This window comes from Pteropus alecto, unplaced genomic scaffold (genome assembly GCF_000325575.1).
Source record: "Pteropus alecto unplaced genomic scaffold, ASM32557v1 scaffold3, whole genome shotgun sequence".
Taxonomy (NCBI): Eukaryota; Metazoa; Chordata; class Mammalia; order Chiroptera; family Pteropodidae; genus Pteropus; species Pteropus alecto.
This window is the reverse complement of record NW_006442484.1, coordinates 31,600,265-31,613,160: the sequence shown is the minus strand read 5'-3', so window position 1 is coordinate 31,613,160 and position 12,896 is coordinate 31,600,265. Positions and strand designations below refer to the sequence as shown.

The following is a 12,896-nucleotide window of genomic DNA, read 5'->3' as shown; positions in this document are numbered from 1 at the left end:
GTTCTAAGCCATTCATGAAATCAAGGTTGACTGGGGAAATCGTATTTCTACACTATAATTGGTATCCTTGCGTCTCTACAATCCCTAAGGCCATACTGGAAGCAAGGTGTTTTAATATCTAAGCGAATATTTTCAAATTAGTGTAGAGAAGCTAACAGCACGTTGTGATCACGGCACATTGTGGTTTTTGGCCTGGAATGACAGCTGATTAAATGTCAACAAGCAGAATTGAGCAAATTTGATGCTGGTGATAAAACATGGTTGTACCAACAACAGCTGCGTCATCCTTTGTGGAGAGTAGGATGGAAGCGCTGGATAACTGTTGAAAAAAAAAAAAAAGCAAACCGAAAGGCTCAGAAGCACTCAGATGAGTTTGGTAAATTAGTTTTTGATCAAATAAGTCTTGTAATATATTGTCAAAGCTATGCTTCTGTTTAAGGTAACAAGATGCATGGCCATTTTTTAAAGAAAGGCAACAGCTCAAACCTATCCAGAGAAAACTCTGAAGTCCCCAAGACATAGCCTCCAATTGAAAAATTCAGGGCTGATAAGGACCCTAATTTATCCCATCCAAGGGCTTCTTATTAGAAGTACCAGAAGATCTTGTAGCATTTATAGCTTTATTACAGTCTTCTGAAAACAAATTTAGAGGGCAATGCTTAAAAAAATGTTGGTAATAGGTTTCACAATTAGTCGGTACTGTTAAGGTTAGGCCTATAAGGTTCCCAACTAAAGATTAGTTCCTTGTTTTAGAGTAATTAAGTAAATACATGTTAAGAGCTGTTTTTATCTACCCAAGAACTAACATGTGGTGTATGAGAACAACCCTTTTTATATTGATAACAGAGGTTTAAGTATAGCTTTATATAATAAGTATCTCAAGGTAACATCGGGAAGAGCATACACTGAACAGATTGTAGAAGGTATTTTTTTGTGAAATTCATTCAAATTTCTTCTGCTGGTATACCTGAAGTTAAGTATATCCAAAACATAATTCATTATTTTCTGAATAGAGTTGAAGTTTTTGGTAGAAACTGTTTTTGAATAAAAATAGAGTCTTTAGACTGGGGGAAAATAACCTTTCAACATCTTTTAATTACTTGAAGAACTGCATGAGGCACCCAACATATTCACTTTGGTCAGCAATTCAATTAGGCATTTGGCAACTGACGTGTGTTTTATCCCCCTCATAGTTCTGTTTTGAAAAGAATTATCTCATTTTCTAGTCATTCTCTCATCTCATCTTCAATGTCAATTATTTGGGGGGAAAAACCCTTAAATATAATACAAATATGCAAAACTGTTCCCCCTTTTGGATTCTTAGTTATCTCTCTGCTTTTGTGTATTTAATTGAGAGTGAAAATAAATTTTAAATAGGAAGTCAGAACTAAAGACTCCCAGTTTTATCATCAGCTCAACTGAACAGTTTTTTTTTTCTTTTTCTTTTTTTAAATATTAACAAGCATATTGCATGGTTATCCACTGGAGACCCAATACCAGCAAAAAAGAGATACAGTTTATGGATCTCTTTCAAAAAAAATGCTGTGGAGCAGATTTGTTTAGGCCAGTGGCCTGGGGCAATCGAATGAGACTTGTCTCTGGAGATGCATTTTCTAATCCTGATCCTCTCATCGACTAGCCTGAGATTTCTAGATAGGTAATGTGTCTATTTTCTTACCAAAATGAATGTAAAGTATATCAAGATTTCAAAGATCTTCTCTGATATGCCTAAGTATTGGCATACCTAAGATTAGGGGCTCAATTTAGATCAAAGAAATATTGAACTTCTCCCCAAATTTATCTGTGTTACCATCAGGTCCACATCTAGGGCTTTATTATTCCTCCCTCATAGAGGTGCCGGATCCCCTCTCCTTTTGGGCCAAGTCTAGGGTAATTTTTTCTTGCTTCTCTTCCAGAGGGTTGCTTACCTAATCCCATTCCCATTTTATTATGTTTCCTTCATTTTATTTCTACTTTGAAATCTTTAGAGCCCATTTTTAACGTACTTCATCCCAATGAATGCTGTTAAATCTAAGGTAGTATTTTATAATAAAGAGTCTTAATATTTTTCAGTGCTCTATTTCTGCTTTTTTTCCTTTCAACTCCCCTAATTTATTCTTGCATTAGAGTATGTTCAATGATTAAATGTATTTTAGGTTACTACAGTGTATTGGGATCAGTCTCTTTTACTTTGCCTTTTCTTGTTTCTTTTTTAACATCTACATAAGTCTAGGAAGTTACTAGTATGATTATTTTTTTCAGTGTAGTTTTAAAAGCACAAAATGAACTGAAAAAATGTCCATTACTAGAACTAAATAAACATTTGACTTCCTCACTTAAAAAATTTTTCCACTGACTTAGATTGGTAAAAACCATTATGTAGTAATCTAGATCAAAAAATCCTGCCATCAAGGAGTATTATATTAATACTATTTCAAACTTTAAGGTAAACATGCATGTAGTCTATAGGGAGAGAGCTGTGAATTTATGAGGCCTTTCAGCCATAGAGACTCAAGTCATTTTTTTTTTTTGATAAAAAATAGTAAATAAAGGACACTGTCGACACTGATTTTAACCTACTTGTGGGCCAAAACAGATGATATTGTCAAATATAGTCATCATGAGTATCATCATACTTCCCCAAGTACTTCTGTCTTCATTTCCTGGTACCTGATAGATTGCACAGAGAAATTTACAAGCTGATTTTTAGTACAGGGCAGGAAGTAGGCGATTCAAAGGGCCACCTAGTACTGAAGAAGGACTCCAGTTAAATGTTGGACTTTTTCCCTGAGTTAAATTTTGGAATCTCAAATATTGTGACTTTTTAAATCTTCCACTCAAATGTTATTAATTTTAAAAGTTTAAATTACCATGGGAAAATACAGTCATCAAGTCCACTATTATTTTCACAGTATCTAATGGGTTTACGAGATGAAAACATCAGTTCCTCTTCAGTCTTCAAAATACTTTTCAAATTTCCACTTTTGATATGGCTTCTTTGGGTCACAAGCAGCAACTTTCAGGGTCTTCTGAGAAAAATTTCCTTCCAAGCATAATAACTGATGGTAGTTTCCAAAAACAATGTGATTCACCTGGAGAGAAGGTAGATCTGAGAATGAACCACACAATGATCTCGACAACTGAGTAAGGAAATCGAAACTAATAAAAAAAAGATAGGTATTCATATTTTAGATTCTTTAGGAATTATCCCAAACTAAATTAATAACGTGAACACAGGCTTTGGATAATATTAAGTTGTCTCTATCTGAGACTAAGTTCTCATACCTCAAAGATAAATTTTCTGATCACATAGCTGATTAAGATATTATTTAAAGAAAATAATTCCAGATGGCATTTACTATATTTGATGGATGATGGCTCCCTCACTTAAGGTGGTAAAGAAAAAACACACACCATTACAAATAATGAGCTAATTTCTTAATTAAGTCCATGCCTTAGAATGCAAATTTGGAATACAAAGTGCTATACAAAAAATGATATATTTTATTTATGAGCTTCCTACCATAATCTTTGAGTACATAATTCCTGATGTCCAGAAAATACAGATATAATTAGGAAAAAGGTCAAAAGTGTTTCAGAGGGTTCTATTATTCCTTAATATTTATTGCTATCCTAGAAATCATTGATAATCTACTTGCTCATGGCTTTATTCTCAAGAATGTAATGTGTTATAAAGTCACAAGCACAAAGAAGGTAGGAGAGCATAGCTTTACAAAGTAGGGGAACATATTACATGGCTGCCTTCTGCCTTGAGCTCCTCTTTTCATGCTGCTAAATGTCATGGAGGTAAATATCTTGACAATTTTCTTTCTTCTTTTTCTAATTTTTTCATCTTAATCAAATCACTTCTTTGCAAATTAGTTTATCATTTAGGAAGACCAAAATTAGATGTATATAAAAATCAGCTAATGGAGTCTTATGTTCTCAATATGGCTAACCCAGTTTGTTAATAAGCCCGATGTGATTTTAGGACTGCCTGCTCCTGAATATTTTCTCACCAGCCTAATATCTTTTTTATTCTCAGATTCACTTCTGGAGATAAGGACTGTGTTTTTGTTCTCATATTCTCTCTCTTTTCTTTTTCTTCTTCTCTTTCTCTCTCCTTCTCTCCCTTTCTCATGCTCTTTCTCATGCTCCCTCCCTCTTTTCACACAGGGTTAAGGAAGCAGAAGGTAAAATGTAATTTATTTGATAGACATTTATGGATTTCTACAACACTATACAACCTAAAATTAGCAGCTTGTATACTAGCAATTCCTAAGTTTTTTGAATAACTCAATAATAATCATTATAACTAAAGAGAGAGAGAAAAAAAAAAACCTGTCCAGATGGAATTGAAAAATAGCAGATAAAATCTAAAGGGAGAAAGACTGGAGAATACAGGGCTCAGGCCCTGATTTTGACCCTGGGCAGGAAGAACAATATCCTGAAGAGAATAGTTACTGGCTGTGACATCAAAAGGATGGAGGCACTCCAAGAAAAAAAAAAAGTGTGCTTACTTTAGAGCCATCTCTAAACAAAATGATGGTCTTTATACACTCAATTTACTTAGTGGATTTGGTGGCTACCTCCTAGTGAGACAGAAAATTTGAGAAGGCAGTCCACTCCAAGATCCTATACCAACATTTTTACTTTGTACCCTGTTAAAATAAAATTAGGAAAAACTGAGAGGAATTTGAGTGACTAAGGTAGAGCAGGGGTGTTTTGATAAATATGAATTTAATCACTGGACCTCTGGAAAAATACCCCTTGATTTGTAGCATGAATGTAAATATTCTCATTGTGGCTGGTTTCGAGTTACCAAAGCAGTATAACTGAATGTGAAGTTGCCAAGAGCTGAACACAACCAACTCCTGTAAGCTGATGGGAGCTGGCTCCAGCAACCCCAGAAAGCCCAGGTCTCTGGAAACCCAAGGATATGAAAAAAAGAAAAAAAGCCTCTTTGTATGCAGAATGTAGAACCGGATTCATACTAAAGAACAGAGCTTGTAGGAAGCACACTGCTTCTTCCTTTTCCCATATTCTTTTTCTATAAGCTTTTCTGGTAACCAGTGAGAACAAATTCTAGCCTGTAAGTCCAACTTTTGGCATTAATTGACTGAAGCAAATGACTTTTAGAAACATAGGTGATGATAACAATATAACCAAGAGAACCTGGTGACTTCTATTTATATATAACCTGGTGACTTCCATATATATAAAAAAAGGACTTGACAATTTACAAAAATATGTTTATCTCTGTGTATGAACTTTTACACTGCCTGTATAGTCACAAAGGCACTTAAAGCTTCTGATTGAGGAAGCTGACAATGAGGGTATTATATCCCATTTAATTGAAAGTTGGATTTGTGGTAAAGAGGTACAAATATTTTGCTTACCAGTTCTGAATGAAAGACCGATGTTGATTTATGCAGCCATTTTAGCCTTTTGTTTCTGTTATCACAAGGGTACAGTCTCAGTGCTCCACCATCAGGGACAGGAGCCAAGCACCAGTCTCCATGTTTAATAAGTCTTAACCAGGTGTAATTAAACTGCTGAAGCTGTGGAAGAAATGAACAAGGAAAGGTCACTTCAAGCAGTAAATACAAGTAAGGGCTTTGTCAAACATTTGTGTAAGCGAAGTTTAAGAATATAGGCATTCTGGTCAGATGTTTTATATTCAAATCCTGGTACTGCCACTTGTCTTTGATTTTTCTGTCTTGGTCTTTTCTCTGTCCTTCTCTAATAAATTTTCGTTTTGACTCTAACTCTGGCATGCGCTTGAATTCTTTTCTATGCTCAGTCAAGAATCCTTCCTCGAGTGCAGGTCTTGAGCTCCCCGCAGCTTGGGGGAATTTGCCCTGTCCTGCATCAGTATGGGCGTATTATTTATCCTGTCTAATCTCATTTTTAATGGGATATAGCAATAGTATCTATCTCAGAAGCATGTGTTATGACTGTTAAGTATCTAGCACACAGTTAGCCTTCAATAAATGTTAGCTGCAATAATACAAATTATTTTGTACAGTTAATACATATCTGTAAATGGATGTCATTTCAGGTATTCTGAATTCCAGACAATGCTTCCTGGTGCTTGGAACATTGGGACATTCAAACCCCTACAGGATTACCACCCAAAGCCATTGGGACTACAGGGAGGTCCTAGTCAGCCTTAAATTACCTAGTTGAAAATGATTATGCTTCTTTGTTTCAGACTGTCTAGGCAGTTGGGCTTCTGAAAATTTTGTTTCATTGTAGAAAAGGTTAAGAGTCTTTCTTTGCTGATAGAACTAGGGATCATCAGGTTGCTGTTCTGTGGCCATCCCCCAGTTCAGAGGAATCGTTCTTGGAGAAGTCAGTTTTGGGGAGTTGCCAGTGTCTAGGATAAATACCAATTCAGGTAATGGAAGCACGTTTTCAACTTTTATAAATATTTTCTCTAATTGTTTACAACCCTGCGCTATCTGCTTGGCCAATTTATTCTGAGGCTCTGAGTCTGTGGGAAATTTGTTATTTTGCACCAACATAAACATATTAGAAAAAAAACTGAATGCTGGTAAGATCTATCTAAATACTTTTATCAAATGAATCATCTGTAACTCAACTGAGATTTAATTTAGATTGACAAGTATGTCATTGGGTTAGACCTCTGCACTGGATGGACCATTGAGGGCACAGCCTAGGAACTAGTTGGAAACAATGTCTCTGCCCCGTGGACCTACGGAATCACAACCAGCATTGTAACAAACTCTCTAGGTGATTTGTGTGCACATTGCAATTTGAGAATTTGAAAGAGAAAGGGTTCTATAGAAAGTAACCTCGCAGAGTGATGTCATTGTAAATTTCTAACTGGGCAGGTCATGGTAGGTATTCATGCCCCAGGCATATAACTTCTTTAGCAAAAGGCTCATCTTTGCCTTAAGCAAGCCCTGTCCATTGTTTCTGTGCATCTAGGCTGACACGTTTTTGAGATGCTCCCTTTTAGACTCCTCCTAAAGCAAGAGAGTACAGTCCCCTTAAGGATCCTATAATCCAATCCCTGCCTTGCTTTCTCTTCCCTTCATGTAATCTTCCTCACATTCTCTCCTTAATTTCAAAAGCATAAAAGAAATTGTAAAACTGTCATTCTCTGGAGCATCCGAGATCTTACTCCGCCGTATATGTCACCAGTATGGCTCAAATAAACTCATAAAAATTCTCTATAGGTTTGAACATTTCTTACATCAACAGGATGATGTATGTCATAGTACTAGGAAGCTATGTAGCTACTAAGAAAAACAGATATTACCTTGCAAATAGACATTTCACTAGTTGAAAAGGTAACTAAAAAGAATTTTTAGGTAAGGTGAAAAGTAGGGCTTGATGTTTCAACCCTAAGATTTTATTCCTTTTGAGTTTTTTTTTTGATAAATGTTATAGTCGCTGACTTGATAAAGTCTCATTAATTCTGGCAAAAATAAGGTGACCTCCTCCATGTTCTTTTACTTTTTATTAGATAAACAAACCACAAGAAGCAAAAGCTAAAAAAGAGTAACAAGACATAAAGGGAAAAGGGCATTTGTGGAAGGCCAGGGCTGCATAATTTATACCTTTCTCTCCTAGCATCCCCTACAGAGACTTAATGGTTATCAAGATCAAAACTTGGGTTTTCGGATAGAATACTGGTTAATCAGACACAGAAAGTCACTAAATGATGAGTCTTGAAGGATTACATTAATATTTTACTTTCATATATTTTGTACTAATTGTGGTTTTGTTGTACAATTTATGACTTTTCTCTTTGAATTGTTAATACGTGCAAGTTCTTTCTTTTATTTTTGAGACTTCCCTCTTTCTTCTATATTCTCTTTTCTAATTAAGAAAAAGTTTTTTTAGCCTCAAGTTTATAATCCACAGCTGAATTATAGCAACAGATGTGACAAAAATGCTTTTTATTCTAGTAGCAGCTTTGAAGGTAATGATGGGATGTGCTTGAAAATATAAGCAATATCTCTAAGTCGAAGCAAAGAAGCAAGTTTTGGCAAGCCTATATTATCATCTAAAAATAATTTCTCTACCAAAGAGTGATTTACAACTTTAGGGGACTGAATTATACTCACAAATCAATGTTCCTGGGAGTCCTCTTTGGTACCTAAACGGGTAGCTGTCCCCACAGAAAGAGAATGGGTAAAAACCATGTGTTGGAGAGGGAGATGCCATCATCCAGAGCTCACCTCCAGCACTGCAGAGACCCTGCTCTGTTCTCCCTAACCACCTGTGCTCTGAGTCTGTGGGAGTTTTGCTTTGGGGTTTTCCACCATGGATTATGGATTATGCAATTTTTATTACTCTCTTAAAATGTGGAAGAATGGGGGCAGGGAATAGAATCAGAGAATAAAATTGCTCTCTGAGATTAATTATTTAAAAATATATTGTCTTTTATCTTTATTATTTTATCTTTATATGTAATGCGTTATTTTCATTTTTTGTCTTTATTATCATAGCGGTGAACATTTATGGAGCATGCATAAGGTATTGCTCTACATGCTTCATATGTATTACCTAATTTGATCCTCACAAGCCGCTTTAGGGTAGGCACTATTAGCATTGCCATTTACCTAAGGGTTAAAGAACTTACAAAGTTAACACACTTTTGCAAGTGATGGAACCATAACTGTGCCCTTGATAAGCTGACTTCAGTACCCACACCTTTTCTCCCTCAGTCACTATCTTTAGATTTAGAGATGGACCTTCTTTCACCAACCTATGATTATGTAGAAATTAATTATTGTTTCTATAGGCAAAAATAAATTTCACAAGTGAATGATAAATGTGTCATACCCTGCACCTATCAACTATACCTGTACCATCGACTGCACCTATTATGAGAGAGAAAACTCTAGCTCATCATACCTTGCTGCTCCCATCACAGTCTTCCAGAATGGCTGTGGTGTTTTCAATGGATATGCATTTACCCAAGGCCACGTTAATAAGCTAGGAAGCAAAATATAAAACATGCATTAAAAAACAAATATTTTAAAGTAGAACAAGACATTCAGAAAGCACAGAATATAAAACCACAATAAGGTTAAAAGAGAGTTAATAGCTTAGCAGTACTTAGCACTATATTATTTTATTGGTTGCTATCTCTAACAGAGACATAATGTAATCTTGCTCAAGTACAGCTTCAATCTGTCAATTTAGGCCTGTGATTCAGCCACAGAGCCAACAAACAGAAGCTTTTAATTAACCCTTGCCTGAAATGCTGAATGGGGAATGAGCAAAAGGTGGCATGAAAAGTAGTTATTTTCTTGGCTCAAGTTTGTCTGATGCATATATTAAAAGCCAATGCACATATTTGCAATTTAATCAAACCAACAGTTACAGGCTCTGTTGCCTGGCTGACCCCTCCAAGCTATATGACTGCTTAGGCACTGAATCATAGATAAATTGAATCCTTCAAGAACAGCAGATTCCAGCTGATTCCCTGTCAGAATCTTTCTAATGACTCAGGCAAGCTACAATTCATTACAGGAAAGTCACGAAAGCTAATACAGAGCCAAGCTTAAAGGCACTTTCTGGCAGGTCCCCAGGTTTTTAATGGATTTGCAGGGTCAAACATGGAGGCAGCTCTCTATAAGTCACTGTTTAATGCAGTAAAATGTTGATTCCCTTGCCCTCTTTGACATCCTGGGCAGGGCTAACGAGATGGTGGGTTAATAGTACAATTTAGACTTCTCTGATTTCTGGAAGAGCTGTGCAAAGCCAAGTCTGCATTTGGGGAAGCTTCCTGAGCTGGGAGGCCGCGTGAGGTCTTAGTTTCCAGGAACACTACTCTTGCCCCTTCCTGTTGCACGGTGCCTAACACAGAGCTCTAACTCTGGGGTACATATGACATGGGGCGTGTAGCTCACAGAACTGCCAGCCTTTATAACACGGTGCTCAGTGGGTTGGTCCTCATATTTACATGCATAGCTTAGCTGGCAGTAAGGGGCTTCTTCAGGAACTGGAAAATGCAGGAAAAAAAAAAAAAAACAACCTTAAAAATAAGTGGTAAAACTGCAAATATTGGTAAGCAAAGGACAAATATTTTTGAGGACAGGAGAAAAACTGGGGCATAGACAGCAATAGAGGTGGAACTGCTGTCTTTCACACAAAGATGAAAACTAGAATTAGACCCTCAGAGGAATGGTGTCCTGGGAAAAACAATTTACCTTTTAAGTGCAGAGAGACTACAGGAAAGCTAGATTCTCCCAATCTGCAACCTTACAGTCGACCATCATTTGGGCTTGAGATGCAAATTTACACTTCCTTGGATTGCATAGGAACCCTGACAGATCCTCAAGGCACAGAAACAACATAAAAATAGTACCAGGTTGGTTACTTCTGGGGTGGCTGGAACATAAAAACAATTCTAGGACAGAATCTCTGTCAGGAATCCTCAGAGAAAGCTCTATCTAAAATTTAAAATGACACACATAGGAGGAGACCATCCAGCATTAGTAAATGGAAACAGGCAGAACTCATCAAAGGAATGGACCACCATGAGTTTCTGAGAAGAGAGTTAACAGATGCAATAAGGTAGAATGATCTTGGAGATTAAAGAAAGGAAGTGGTGCCTCAACTGTTCTCTTAATCTTAATAGAGATATACAGAAACTCTTGTATTTGTGTATTATTTAGAAAATACTCTTACTTTCAAATAGGTTTGCAAAACAGGCTTCAACAAAGCTGAAGAGGTTGCTCTGCTCCCAGAACCTCTCAGGATCTTTAATACGTTAATGTTTAGCTTGCTGCCCCAAGAGGGAGTGTAATACGAGTGTTTGCCAAATATATTTGAATATGGACTCCTATTCTTGACAGCACAACAAATAACATTGCCCAGAACAGTGTTTGAGACTCTCGGATTCAACCGATTCCTTTGTATTTATTTTGCACAATCCCTTTTTCCAAGAACTGAAAGGAATAATAAGAAAAAAAAAACAACTTTTCTATCCTTGCCTCCCCCACTTCATTTGAAGATTTGTTTCCATTTCTTTTTATCAAAGATTACTGAAGAAATTTATGGAATTAGCTGATTTTCTTGATCCAGAAATAGTCTATGAAGTGCTAAGGAACTTTTATTCTTTATCTCATTATGAATGATTTTCAAAATAGATTCATTTTATATTTAAAGAATTTTATCCATGCTTTTACAGTAAACAATTTTAATCTTTTTTTTTAAAAAAAGATCAGATAGCATATCAATTTTAAATTATTCATTTTGAATTGCTTTATTTTCCAATTTAGGAGGTGGGAATCACCACAGTTTATCAAAGAATTCTTAAACCTTAGGCTATATAGGCTGTTTGCTAATAGTTTAATCCTATTTAAATACACATTACTGTTGAGGTTATTTTTATAATATTATCCCAAATATTTTTGATTCAATAAGAAATGGTTTGTTTTCATTAAAATAAAAAAGCTTTACTGGATTTAAATTCCTAAGTATGGAGGTTGAAAGAAGAGAAAACGTGCAGCAAGTAACAAAAGTTATAGTTAATTTTCTTGGAAATTTTCAAGATTGTCTATACAAAATAATGGTCTGATTAATCTTAGTTTAGATCATCTAGAGAAAGATTCCAATTTTTTTTTAAAATGGTAATAATGCTCTCTACCACTCGCTTCAGAAAGTAGCAAATGACATCTTAATTAAAATTTGTGTAAAGAAGACAAATAGAAAAGTAGAATGACAAAATTTGTTGAAATTATTTAAAAATATATTTTTGCATTTTGATGTATTATAGCTCAGGCATCAGCTGAAGGTTATTTTCATTGAGAGCTCTTCAAAAATTTCACGGTAGCTCGAACAAATTCTTCACAGAGAAGGCAAAAGACAGTTTTTTAGTTCCCTCTGGTGGTTAAAGTTCAGTAATGCTCTTGCTGAGATTTTTGTGTTAAGACAGAAAAAATTATTATGGTGAGAATTTCTTTTCTTGCTCAAGAGATAGAATTTAAGAATGTAGATTTATTTTTATAGACATATTTTTTTGTACAGTGTATAAATCCAGGGTATTCTTCTTTATAAGTTACCTAAGATAAAATCTAGGATTGAACCCCCTGAAGTACCTACTATTCTATTTTGACCTATGAAGAGAACAATTTGATAATACATTAAGTTACATACAAATAGGTCATATATATATACTTATTTACCAGTTGAATTTTATAAAAAGAGACCAGATTTTTGACTAGTTTTTTCTCTTTCATACTCTCCCAAGATCTCCCCATACCATCAAGGAGAATGGCTTTACTAGTCCTTATCATCAGGAGATTTGCTAGGCAGAGAGCGGTTGGTCTGTACAATCTACTTTCTAGGGAGGCTGAAAAAAGTTTGCTTAAAAGATTAGGCTTACTGATTATCAAGTCTGGGAACCTCTTGCATGAAGAAAAAAGAAACTTAAAAAAAATACTGGGAATATTTATAAGTAAAAATTAAATAAGACATAAAACAATAAGAGAAATTAAAAATATGAATGACTAGGGAAGAGCTCTAGGTGAAAGCATGATTAACGATCTCTAAACCTGTTCTATAGTAATGTCCTCATGTCTTGCCACTCTCTTCAGATTAAGCCTCACTCCTGGAATGGGTTTGAAATAGCTTTCACCCAGGATCTCCTCTTTCTTGATTTTTTTCCTAGCTTTGCACTTTATCCAACCTACTTAGCTTGACTTCTTCCCTTTCGGTACATTACCTTGTGCCCTGGAATTTTCTCTGCTACTGTCTAAGAATTTATGTCATTTTCTACCCCTCTTTGAATCTATAAAACTCTAATTGAATCATGTCATCCCATTGCTTAACCCTCCTCAATAACTTTCCATTACATTCAGAAGAAAGGAAGGAAAGGAAAGGAAAGAAAAGAAAAGAAAGAAAGAGGG

At 35.5% G+C, this 12,896-nt stretch overlaps 1 protein-coding gene across 1 annotated transcript in view; it reads right to left on the bottom strand.

Annotated features, from left to right (window-relative positions):
• Window positions 1-606: 606 nt before the first annotated feature.
• The window catches only part of GALNT5 (polypeptide N-acetylgalactosaminyltransferase 5), a 41,367-nt gene continuing 29,077 nt past the window's right edge, over window positions 607-12,896 (bottom strand). Inside the window, exons 8-10 of the mRNA XM_006921089.2 lie at window positions 8,893-8,973; window positions 5,400-5,561; window positions 607-3,092 (exon numbers count right to left, since the gene is read on the bottom strand). Coding sequence (XP_006921151.1) covers window positions 2,952-3,092; window positions 5,400-5,561; window positions 8,893-8,973 — 384 coding nt within the window. The 3' untranslated portion in view covers window positions 607-2,951. The remainder of the gene's footprint in view (window positions 3,093-5,399; window positions 5,562-8,892; window positions 8,974-12,896) is intronic.